At 37.7% G+C, this 13,617-nt stretch overlaps 1 protein-coding gene across 1 annotated transcript in view; it reads right to left on the bottom strand.

Annotated features, from left to right (window-relative positions):
• The window catches only part of stc (nuclear transcription factor, X-box binding stc), a 39,443-nt gene extending 27,918 nt beyond the window's left edge, over positions 1–11,525 (bottom strand). The window contains exons 1-4 of the mRNA XM_069823014.1: positions 11,415–11,525; positions 10,052–11,204; positions 8,751–8,924; positions 5,621–5,852 (exon numbers count right to left, since the gene is read on the bottom strand). Coding sequence (XP_069679115.1) covers positions 5,621–5,852; positions 8,751–8,924; positions 10,052–11,174 — 1,529 coding nt within the window. The 5' untranslated portion in view covers positions 11,175–11,204; positions 11,415–11,525. The remainder of the gene's footprint in view (positions 1–5,620; positions 5,853–8,750; positions 8,925–10,051; positions 11,205–11,414) is intronic.
• Between the last annotated feature and the right edge of the window lie 2,092 nt (positions 11,526–13,617).

Below are 13,617 nucleotides of genomic sequence, written 5' to 3'. Positions count from 1 at the left end.
AATGCTTTGTTTAATTTTTCTGCATGGCGATAATTCGAATGAAACTGAACACCTGCAACAATGCTTAGTTTAATTTTTCTGTGTGGCGATAATTCGAATGAAACTGAACACCTCCAACAATGCTTAGCTTAATTTTTCTGTGTGGCGATAATTCGAATGAAACTGAACACCTCCAACAATGCTTAGTTTAATTTTTCTGCATGGCGATAATTCGAATGAAACTGAACACCTGCAACAATGCTTAGTTTAATTTTTCTGTGTGGCGATAATTCGAATGAAACTGAACACCTCCAACAATGCTTAGTTTAATTTTTCTGTGTGGCAATAATTCGAATGAAACTGAACACCTCCAACAATGCTTAGCTTAATTTTTCTGTGTGGCGATAATTCGAATGAAACTGAACACCTCCAACAATGCTTAGTTTAATTTTTCTGCTTGGCGATAATTCGAATGAAACTGAACACCTCCAACAATGCTTAGTTTAATTTTTCTGTGTGGCGATAATTCGAATGAAACTGAACACCTCCAACAATGCTTAGTTTAATTTTTCTGCTTGGCGATAATTCGAATGAAACTGAACACCTCCAACAATGCTTAGTTTAATTTTTCTGCTTGGCGATAATTCGAATGAAACTGAACACCTGCAACAATGCTTAGTTTAATTTTTCTGTGTGGCGATAATTCGAATGAAACTGAACACCTGCAACAATGCTTTGTTTAATTTTTCTGTGTGGCGATAATTCGAATGAAACTGAACACCTGCAACAATGCTTAGTTTAATTTTTCTGTGTGGCGATAATTCGAATGAAACTGAACACCTGCAACAATGCTTAGTTTAATTTTTCTGTGTGGCGATAATTCGAATGAAACTGAACACCTGCAACAATGCTTTGTTTAATTTTTCTGCATGGCGATAATTCGAATGAAACTGAACACCTGCAACAATGCTTAGTTTAATTTTTCTGTGTGGCGATAATTCGAATGAGACTGAACACCTGCAACAATGCTTAGTTTAATTTTTCTGTGTGGCGATAATTCGAATGAAACTGAACACCTGCAACAATGCTTAGTTTAATTTTTCTGTGTGGCGATAATTCGAATGAAACTGAACACCTGCAACAATGCTTTGTTTAATTTTTCTGCATGGCGATAATTCGAATGAAACTGAACACCTGCAACAATGCTTAGTTTAATTTTTCTGTGTGGCGATAATTCGAATGAGACTGAACACCTCCAACAATGCTTAGTTTAATTTTTCTGTTTGGCGATAATTCGAATGAAACTGAACACCTCCAACAATGCTTAGTTTAATTTTTATGTGTGGCGATAATTCGAATGAAACTGAACACCTCCAACAATGCTTAGTTTAATTTTTCTGTTTGGCGATAATTCGAATGAAACTGAACACCTGCAACAATGCTTAGTTTAATTTTTCTGTGTGGCGATAATTCGAATGAGACTGAACACCTCCAACAATGCTTAGTTTAATTTTTCTGTTTGGCGATAATTCGAATGAAACTGAACACCTCCAACAATGCTTAGTTTAATTTTTATGTGTGGCGATAATTCGAATGAAACTGAACACCTCCAACAATGCTTAGTTTAATTTTTCTGTTTGGCGATAATTCGAATGAAACTGATCACCTCCAACAATGCTTAGTTTAATTTTTCTGTGTGGCGATAATTCGAATGAAACTGAACACCTGCAACAATGCTTTGTTTAATTTTTCTGCATGGCGATAATTCGAATGAAACTGAACACCTGCAACAATGCTTAGTTTAACTTTTCTGTGTGGCGATAATTCGAATGAAACTGAACACCTCCAACAATGCTTAGCTTAATTTTTCTGTGTGGCGATAATTCGAATGAAACTGAACACCTCCAACAATGCTTAGTTTAATTTTTCTGCTTGGCGATAATTCGAATGAAACTGAACACCTGCAACAATGCTTAGTTTAATTTTTCTGTGTGGCGATAATTCGAATGAAACTGAACACCTGCAACAATGCTTAGTTTAATTTTTCTGTGTGGCGATAATTCGAATGAAACTGAACACCTGCAACAATGCTTAGTTTAATTTTTCTGTGTGGCGATAATTCGAATGAAACTGAACACCTGCAACAATGCTTAGTTTAATTTTTCTGTGTGGCAATAATTCGAATGAAACTGAACACCTCCAACAATGCTTAGCTTAATTTTTCTGTGTGGCGATAATTCGAATGAAACTGAACACCTCCAACAATGCTTAGTTTAATTTTTCTGCTTGGCGATAATTCGAATGAAACTGAACACCTCCAACAATGCTTAGTTTAATTTTTCTGTGTGGCGATAATTCGAATGAAACTGAACACCTGCAACAATGCTTAGTTTAATTTTTCTGCTTGGCGATAATTCGAATGAAACTGAACACCTCCAACAATGCTTAGTTTAATTTTTCTGCTTGGCGATAATTCGAATGAAACTGAACACCTCCAACAATGCTTAGTTTAATTTTTCTGCTTGGCGATAATTCGAATGAAACTGAACACCTGCAATAATGCTTAGCTTAATTTTTCTGTGTGGCGATAATTCGAATGAAACTGAACACCTGCAACAATGCTTAGTTTAATTTTTCTGTGTGGCGATAATTCGAATGAAACTGAACACCTGCAACAATGCTTAGTTTAATTTTTCTGTGTGGCAATAATTCGAATGAAACTGAACACCTCCAACAATGCTTAGCTTAATTTTTCTGTGTGGCGATAATTCGAATGAAACTGAACACCTCCAACAATGCTTAGTTTAATTTTTCTGCTTGGCGATAATTCGAATGAAACTGAACACCTCCAACAATGCTTAGTTTAATTTTTCTGCTTGGCGATAATTCGAATGAAACTGAACACCTGCAACAATGCTTAGTTTAATTTTTCTGCTTGGCGATAATTCGAATGAAACTGAACACCTGCAACAATGCTTAGTTTAATTTTTCTGTGTGGCGATAATTCGAATGAAACTGAACACCTGCAACAATGCTTAGTTTAATTTTTCTGTGTGGCGATAATTCGAATGAAACTGAACACCTCCAACAATGCTTAGTTTAATTTTTCTGTTTGGCGATAATTCGAATGAAACTGAACACCTCCAACAATGCTTAGTTTAATTTTTGTGTGGCGATAATTCGAATGAAACTGAACACCTGCAACAGTGCTTAGTTTAATTTTTCTGCATGGCGATAATTCGAATGAAACTGAACACCAACAATGCTTGGTAAATTCATTTACTCTTCCCACTTAGTAATAAACAGTTTAGAATCGTCAGAACATATTGGTCAGTTTCAGTATATATGTGTGTGCAGGTGATAGTGCGATTATTTTATCAAAAGTGCTTTAGTTAGACTTTTATGGACAAATTTTTTATTCAAAAAACTCAATCTGAATTATTAAGTTCTGGGTTAGATGACAGCAGTGCTAATTCAAATGTGGGCGAAAGTTCTCTCCAGGGATTGCAAAAACGTACAGTGTTTCGTAAAGATTATAGTAATGAAGACTTGCAATATGGTTTTACGTGGCGTGGAGATGAATATAAACAAAATCTCGACTGTCTTATATGCGGAAATGTTTTGTCGAATCAGTGGATGGTGCCAAATAAACTAAAAAGACATTTAGAACTGCCATTTTCAACATCATACTTATGTCAATCAGCATTTTCTACCATGAAAATAATGAACAGACTGCTGCATCTTGAAGATGATTTAAGAGTTAGCCTGTCAATCATAAGGCCACGTATAGAGAAATTTTATGCAACCCACCAAGCACAGACTTCACATTAATTTAAATAGCTAAGTTTCCAAAAACGATAATAAAAATATTTTATCGGACATTCAGAATAGACAGGTTGAGATTTTTGACACACTTTTTTTTTTTGATTGCGCGTCAACATCAACCTACAGTATTTACAACACTGAATGTCCGACACTCCACAGAAATTATTAGTGCTCTTTTCTGACAGAAAGCTCTGGAATAGTATTCTGGCAGCTTTTTGTAACTTTTTCATCATGGAACCGAAATATGTGTGAGTAACTATGTTTTTAATACTAGCTATTTTTCTTTGAATTCCACTTAGACCTTCGACAAAACTCTTAGTTGGACGAAAAGGAGGTTAAAAACGACAAAATTCCCGTGCAGTGAACAGTAATCATCTCCCGGTCCACTATAAAATATTGTACACAGAATTCCACCACTTTTTTCTCCAGAAGGAAAGCACTGGTTGTTATTATTATATCATATTTAATATCGATTAATATTATATCATATTTCGATATCATGGGCATTCAGTAAAGTGTGTCGTCAGTTAAAAAAGGTTGGGAACCACTGGGCTAATGCTGTGAAACTGAAATTACAAGAAAACTAAATAAATTAAATAAAAAAATTAACTTAAATTGATTAAATTTTTAAATCTGATAAAAACAGGTTTCTAAAAAACTCCCCTCTCTCCCCAATATAAAAAGACAGATGGAGAAAATAAAATTAGTATAAATTTTAATGTTTCATGTCATGTCATCCCAGAGGATTGGAAGATTTACAAGTCTGCTCTGTAATCAACATTATGAAAATGCCAATCTCTGCACACTTACCGGTACTCAATTATGAAGACAAATTCACTGCATGAATAATATTAAATAGTAAGGAAACATCTACTCTAATATTTTCATAATTTTTTCGTTCTCCTATTTCCTCCACTTTTCCTCTGGGGCGTTTTTTTTTTTTTTATGTATAACCAGAAAGTCAGTAAGAAAATATGCCATGATAAAACAGGTGGCAGTGATAAAACTAAAAAAGGGAAGACAACAATACCATGATATTAGAAGGAGTGGAAAGAGAAAAGCTTGCACTATCTTCCTCTAAAAAAAAAAAAAAGAATGAAGGAGAAGAGGGAGGAAGGGAAACAGAGAAAATAGCGAGAGAAGAGAGTGGGAAAAGGAATACTTCTGATAAGAGGAAGAAGAGGTATGGAGAGAGGAAGAGAAAGGGAGAGAAGGAAGAGAGGAATGGAGAGAGACAGGAAAAGAAAACGAGAGGTACAGAGAGACGGAGGGGGAAGGAGAGGGAATGGGAGGGGTGAGGAGAGAGTAGGGGAAGGAAGAGTAGATGAGAGACGAGAGGGAGAGGGTAGAGGGAGGGGGAAGGAGAGGGAATGGGAGGGGTGAGGAGAGAGTAGGGGAGGGAAGAGGAGATGAGAGAAGAGAGGGAGAGGGTAGAGGAGGGAATGGAGGGGAAAGGATGGAGGGGATGAGAGGATAGGAAAGAAAAGGGAAGTAGAGGGGAGGGGAGAGGATAGAAGAAGGGAGAGGAGAGGAGAGATCGAAACAAGCCAATCTACTGTCCTTCAGTAAATAAAAACTACAGAATTTCTATGCCTACCAACTACTCACATGAAAAAAATGTGACAAGAGTTTAGTAGATTTCTATTTGTAAAGATGAATTACTGTAAAATTATACGTTAAAATTTCAAATTAGAGTTCAATGAAGAAATATGAAAACTTCTCTGTACTTTATGGAACAGTAAAGTCCAAAATAACCCACTACTGTCAAAAGAATTGGTTTGGTCCATTGTTGTTACATTATTCATTTTCAACACACCTGTTGACTTGCGATGCACATGGTGGACATGGTCCAGCGTGGCAGAGAAGAGTGCATCGATGAGTGCAGTCTGGTCGTTTGTCAGTCCGAGAACGTCCGCACATCTGACCACACGTGTGTGCAGCATCCACTCGGTTCCACTCTGGTTCACGAACCTTGCCGCAGAAGCAGCGGTACTCGTAAGGAATCTTAGCTGTCACATTTTGACATGCAGGGCATCGCCATCCTGAATCTGAAACAATGTAAAAAAATTCAAACAATATCCATCTACCTGATTCCAGGTCTGTCCATTCTAAGACAGATCTGTTTCTCTCCCATTTCATATAGTACAGTATTTATTCATTCTTAATTTCTCGTTAGAAATAGTATTGTGGTGCTGCAAAAAAAAAATCAATTTTGAGATTTTTGTGGATATAAACATTTCACATTTTGTCGGAAAATATTAAACAATACCTGTCTTCAAAATTACTGGAAACTGACACATAACATAGTAGGAAAAATAATTTCAAGGGAAAAATTGTTCCGGGGCCGGGTATCGATCCCGGGACCTCTGTTGAACGTACCAGCGCTCTACCAACTGAGCTACCTGGGAACTCCACCCGACACCGTCTCAACTTTTCCCTTTATATCCACACAACTCACGTGGGCTGACGAAACGCCAGAGATCCACATCGAGTGCACACAATCTCTGTGTGACTTGGAATTGTGGTTTTCTGTTAACGTACACAGTGACGTATATATTATGCAAATCTAGTCTTTCAGGTAAAGCTCCCTGTAAAGCAGATTTGAATAATTTCAAGGGAAAAATTGTTCCGGGGCCGGGTATCGATCCCGGGACCTCTGTTGAACGTACCAGCGCTCTACCAACTGAGCTACCTGGGAACTCCACCCGACACCGTCTCAACTTTTCCCTTTATATCCACACAACTCGCGTGGGCTGACGAAACGCCAGAGACCCACATCGAGTGCACACAATCTCTGTGTGACTTGGAATTGTGGTTTTCTGTTAAAGTACACAGTGACGTATATATTATGCAAATCTACTCCCCATTTCAGTTTGGTTGAGAGGCTTTCCCCTCTACTCACACTCTCTACCGTCAGTGAAGGGGAAGGTGCTACAGTCCGTCGTAAAAACGTTCGACTAATTGACTTACAACACAAAGTGTCAAAATCTATATTTCGAAAGTCTATACCAAGAAATCAATTCTATTTTTATTACTGTCTATATCAATAATTTGCATATTAAAATATTTAATGAGTTCAATATACGACAGTTACTTGTAACGTAAGAAGAAATAAATACCGGTACTAAAACAAGCGTACAAGTGACATATTAAATTTAAGTATTTCGATCTTAATAAGTATAGGTCTACTGAACCAGTAGTAATGAGTTTCTACGTTCAGCTACACAAATTATAGTACTATGCAGTGAATTTAAGTGGAATTATGAATAATAACATTATAATATAAAGCCTGTATTATGGCATGCATTATAATAAAATTAGAATTAGAAATGTTTTTATAGACTTTCATAATCTGTTTTGTGCGGAAATCAAGAATTAATTTAAATTAACATACCTCGAGAATTTTGGTAGGTTGTTATCATTATTATCTTCATCACCGTTCACCGCAGCTAATATTTTGTCGAAAGTTGGCAGTTCTTGACGAAAAAAGAATTGGTGAACTTTAGATCTTATTGCTGATTTTGTGAATTCGTCGTATGTTTCTAATAGTGGAACAGTTTTGCGAAATTTCACCAGACTCTTTAATTTATTGTCATTCATCTTCGCCTCTCTTCTGATGCAATAAACACTTGCTTTTCCCACTCCCGTCATCTCAGCCACCTTTTCTAAACTGTAAGTTGGATTTTCAGCGCATAACGTTTGAAATAAATTCAACACACATATCTCTTCTGACCACTTCGCATTGGTTTACCTTTTTTATGTTTTATAACACTGCTGGAAGCCATAATGTTCGTTAAATAATTTACAAACTACGATAAAATACGGTCCTAAGCCTAAATAAAAAAAACTATGTACTTATATAAGAAATTAACACTAAACTATGTACACTATTTCCTATACCGATATTCACAAAACACTACGAAGTAAACTATAAGGATGAAACAAATCTCAAACCACTCAGGGCTAAAGATAAATGTTTTCTCCACCGCTAGTTGCTACACTGCGACATACACACTGGGACAATCTGCACTGTGTCGCTCCCCAACATTCAAACCAACATTCGTTAATTTTATTAGTAGCCAGTTGAAAATATTATAACAATGACACTAAAATATACTGAAACAAGTCATTGTCAAACATCTGTATGGCTGCATTTTATATCCCCTAGTGTACTTTATTAAATATTTTATTTTGTTCTGTGTACAGCGTAGGGGGTGCAGGTATAAGAAGTAACAGCTATTGCTCGGTCGTTAACGGTATCTGGGGAATAGGGAGGGGGAAAAAAATGTCTTCCCGCCCTCTCAACTTGCAAGAAATGCCGTTTAGTCTTTCAGGTAAAGCTCCCTGTAAAGCAGATTTGAATAATTTCAAGGGAAAAATTGTTCCGGAGCCGGGTATCGATCCCGGGACCTCTGTTGAACGTACCAGCGCTCTACCAACTGAGCTACCTGGGAACTCCACCCGACACCATCTCAACTTTTCCCTTTATATCCACACAACTCGCGTGGGCTGACGAAACACCAGAGATCCACATCGAGTGCACACAATCTCTGTGTGACTTGGAATTGTGGTTTTCTGTTAACATACACAGTGACGTATATATTATGCAAATCTAGTCTTTCAAGTAAAGCTCCCTGTAAAGCAGATTTGAATAATTTCAAGGGAAAAATTGTTCCAGGGCCGGGTATCGATCCCGGGACCTCTGTTGAACGTACCAGCGCTCTACCAACTGAGCTACCTGGGAACTCCACCCGACACCGTCTCAACTTTTCCCTTTATATCCACACAACTCACGTGGGCTGACGAAACGCCAGAGATCCACATCGAGTGCACACAATCTCTGTGTGACTTGGAATTACCTGAAAGACTAGATTTGCATAATAGGAAAAATGTTTGTTGCTCGAATTTTTTCTACATGCACACTTCCTCGGTATATGTCTGCGTACCTGCCTTTGAAGATTTGGCCCACTTCTTAATGCATTTCAAATGAAGAACATGATAACAGTTGGAACAGCTCCACACAGCATCATGCTGCCGAATTCTCTCACAACACACAAGGCACTCGAGTAATCCTCGTGTCAGTTGCTCTGTGAGACGCTCCCTTTGACTGGCATCATCATCTGACACAACATGAAACATAATTCATGTCTGAATCAAAATATTGAATGTACACCAAACATAATAAAATCAATATTCAATTTTCTAAACTTCAACATGTGATAAATGACTCATTCTCGAATTTCTAGTCACACAAAGGAAAAACGAGCATTGAGGTAGTTTCGGCGATATTGGAAGTGAAAATGGTCAAATTTGTAAGGGATTTCGAGCGCGCTTCCGAACAGGGGTAGCGGCATTTTCGCTAAGGTTAAGGTGTGTGTGTGTATTAATCGGAAAAAATGTCATATAAATATCCGTCCTATTCTCAATATTTTCTAGCCCCTAATTTTCGATTAATATATACACACCTGAACCGGGCTCTAACCTTAGAGGAAATGCTGCTGCCCCTGTTCGGAAGCGCGCCCCAAATAACAATGAAATAAACACAGAATTTCTATATTGTAACTTTGTTTCCACATCGGCCATTACGGTAGCCAGTAGCTACACAAAAATCCATACTTTGAAAAGCCTGCAGAGATTCGTACATGCAATGCATGACAGCCTAAATTAACCTAACCTGTCACATTAGTACATACAAGACATAACAGTCCACACCTGTGGAGTAACAGACAGCGCATCTGGCTGCGAAACCAGGTGGCCCGGGTCCGAATCCCGGTCGGGGCAAGTTACCTGGTTGAGGTTTTTTCCGGGGTTTTCCCTCAACCCAATACGAGCAAATGCTGGGTAACTTTCGGTGCTGGACCCCAGACTCATTTCACCAGCATTATCACCTTTATATCATTCAGACGCTTAATAACCTAGATGTTGATATAGCGTCGTAAAATAACCCAATAAAAAAAAAGACATAACAAAAGCTTAAACTAAACTAACCTGTCACACAATCGTATATGCAAAGCATAGCCTGAGTGTACACTAGCGTGAAATGTTCGTACTGTCACTAAAGTTATGTTGGTATTACACGGGAGACAGCTGAAGGTATGGAAGCGACGTGGGAAGGGAACTCCTCAACCCTCGTTTAACCTGGGAGAGTATGTTCCCTGGACCTAAAGATGTCGGACTGGCCGATGCTCACTACACAGGCTAATTATCAAAAGACAAATACGTCATACTAAAGGAAAAAATTCCTTACCTGCAACACTCCCAATACGATCTACATACTGATCCACTTCTTTCCTGGGAGAAGAAGACTGTGATGCACCACCACGATAGTTCGACCCATTATTATGGGTACGAAATCGTTGTTGATAGCTTTGCTTATTTCCATTGCCGTTGTCAAATGTTTCCGACGAAGTAGAACCTATTCCGTATTTCTGACTGTGAAAGTTTCCACTGTAACTTCCTTCATTTCTCCGCTTCGAATAGAAGCTTTCTTGTTGTTGAGGTATATGATTTCTACTAGTATTTCTATGGAATGTATCAGCACTTTGTCTGCTTGGGTAACTGGAATTTCTACTACCTTCCTTATTACCAGAAGGGGAAGTGTGTTGTTTTACTTCTACAGTCAAATTACTATCAACATCTAATGCTGGTGCCGAATCTGTATTCTTTGAAGGTGTCAGAAATGCAGCTGCTTCAGCGAGTAATCTTTGCCGGTCTTGATTTTTCGCTTTTTCCATATCATAAGACTTGGAATTCGTAGAACCATGTTGTACCATTCCATGAGAATTTCCTCTCCCACTGAAATTGTCACGACTACGGTTAGAATTAAAATATTTTGACTCCCCTTGTTTTCTGAACGCTTGTCCTCGATCACAGTTACTGTAGAACACTGAACTTTCTAGTCTCTCCCCTGACGGTTTCCTATTACTGGTTTCGAAACCCTGAACTCCATTCCCACCTTTTGTGTCAGCATGGTGAGATGTTGGCCTAGGAACAAATTCTCCTGCTGTAGGCGTAAGAGATGATGACACTGCCATTGCTAAATTTGCTTCACTTGGATTCAAACTGCTACTACCAATCTGATCCATACCATATAATGCATTTCTATTTGCATCTGGAGAATTTTGTTCTGGATACTGTGAGGTAAATGGCATTCTAAACATTGTATGTAATGGCTGATTTGTAAATACTGAACCGCTCAAAGGCTGAAATCCATCAATAGGAGCTTGCGGTACTGGTCCAGGCATAGAGTAATACGTCCAATCGACGGGTGCACAAGGGAAAGATTGTACATTATTTCCAGTGTATCCAGATGGAAGATAATTATAATTTTGTTTATCACCTCCAAAGTAAGAACCGTCCCAATTTGCCATTGCAATTTAGATTTCAGAAACTCCCAATTCCTGCCAGAAAACAAACATGCGTATCAATGAGGTATTCCTCAACATAATAAGAGAAGATATTGCGTAAATTGAAGCACTGGGCAATACTATACAATTGAACCATAAATGATAGTTCAAGTTCTTTAAACAGAAAATGCTCAATACAATACTCAGAAACTAGATAACAAAACAGTAATACATTTTATTCCATACAAACACTTGTTGATTTACCGTAATTGATGTTTGAAGGCATTGGAGAGAACACAAGAAATATCACTACAAGACAGAATCTCCTGTAATAATTAGCATAATTCGATCTCAATCGATAATCGACCAACCATCGATATATTTATATCGAAACACGACACAAAGTCGACTTAGAATCGCGGATTTCAGAGCAAAGTCATAGACCAAGGTTATGTACAAAATCAAAGATGATATAAGAAGTACCGGTATTCTCGTTAAATGTCTTATGCTTTATTGATCTAAAGAGAAATAACTCAACCAACCAATGTCCTTTCGAACGAACTTTTCTTCTTATTTATAAACCCAACCAAACAAAATAAAAGGGAGAAGCATCGATGGCTCAAACACTATATTTACCACTACATAGCGCTTCTTTGCCCTGCCCTTTCATATTCTCATTTTCATTACGCCGTCTCCCTTCGATTGTTAGTCATATAATAATAATAATAATAATAATAATATGATAATGGCTGTAATAATTTTAAGCACAAGCACGGATTATATAATCTGCCAAGCCATTCCTGCAAATTACACGACCATGGGGTGGTGGTGCGAATGCTGCGTTTGCCCTTCCATATCCTATTCACTCACTACTGACGACACCGAATAGGTCATGACCTGAATAGAAACGGAAGAAATAATGTGAGAGAAACTTGCAATAAAATTGGTAAACAAGGTTTTTTCGCGTAGGGATAAGGCCAATCTGCCCAAGACAGGTCCTCAACTTCTGGCCAGAAGGTGTACTAATTGACAGTCGATTACGCTTTCGACGACAAAACTTTGCAGTGTCAGTATAAGGACAAAGACACCCGACTATTCGCAAGGAACAGAATTCTGACCTAAAGTATGTTAGAGCTTAAAAACGTTATGGAAATTATGGAAACGAACGTCTCTGACTATTTTGTTAATACTAATAAAAGTGGCTAATCAAGATGTCTAATAGAAGTCTTTTTAACAAAGAAATGTTCTATGCAAGCTGATGAGCAAAGGCTGACAGCGGAAATGAGGTTCATGAGACGAACAGCGGGATGCTCTTTGCTGGAACACCGTAAAAATGTGGACATATTGCAGGAACTCAAAATGGATCCTATAGTTAATTTTGTTCAACAATATCGACTTCAGTGGAAAAAACATGTCGAAAGGATGGATCGCACTAGATGGCCTAAACAGATTCTTACGTATGTACCAAGAGGAAAGAGGAAATTGGGAAGACCACGAAAGCGCTGGCATGAGACCGTAACAGATCCTGTAGGGTCTAATACGTGAGGGATATGATGATGATGATGATGTTCTATGCAGAACTTCGAGATTCATATATCAGGATCAAGTAACCCAAGGTGAATTAAGGTCTGCTCACACCAATGCGGGACACAGGAGCAGCAGCGAATGCAAAACCAATGCAAATTATTTTGAGTACAGTAGGATATGAATCCACTCACACTGCAGCAATACAATCCTGCCTAGATGGCGGGGCTGCAACATTACCGGTACTACATGAGGCTGGATGGAAACTACTATGAATTTCATATCAACTCTTCAATATGTAATTCATATTCCCTTATAATCTTTCTTATGTTCGAAGAAGGTGCTCCACATAATATAATTTAATTAAAACATAAAACTTTTAAAAGTGTTAAAATGTATTCAAAAAGGATAATGTACCTTAATTTCAAGACTTTTAATTACAAGAACCAGAAAGCAAATATGTGAAGATAGAAACAGCAATCTGCACATGTTGAAAGTAATCATCTGTGTTCAACAAACTGGACTGAAGAGAATCACCAAGATACCAGTCTTGAGCTGTTTCCCAATTTTACAACATAAAATTGCAACAACTTTATATTTCTGTTGGTCTAACAAAATACAAACTTCTTGTATGAGTATGTTTCAACCCTAAAATTTTCAGGAGTTACCGGAAGTCCCCTTCTTCCCAGATAACAGCACAACACAATACATTCTCTTTCAAGAAAACCATGAATTAATCTAAAATTTAATTTTTTTTTTTTTGCGACAGCCCAAGTAAAAGATTAGTCGCCCATTTCCCTGGACAAATAACACAATACAAATGGAGTAAACAAGTTTAACATCTTGTTAAAAACTGATTACAGCAGATATATCAGATTTAACAATGAAGACACATGTTGTTGTTGTTGTTATCTAATGCCAGGCTTTGGCAACGAAGCCATTA

The sequence above is a fragment of the Periplaneta americana genome, chromosome 4 (assembly GCF_040183065.1).
Source record: "Periplaneta americana isolate PAMFEO1 chromosome 4, P.americana_PAMFEO1_priV1, whole genome shotgun sequence".
Taxonomy (NCBI): Eukaryota; Metazoa; Arthropoda; class Insecta; order Blattodea; family Blattidae; genus Periplaneta; species Periplaneta americana.
Note: the sequence above shows the minus strand (reverse complement) of the source record. Positions and strands in the feature narration are given on the sequence as shown.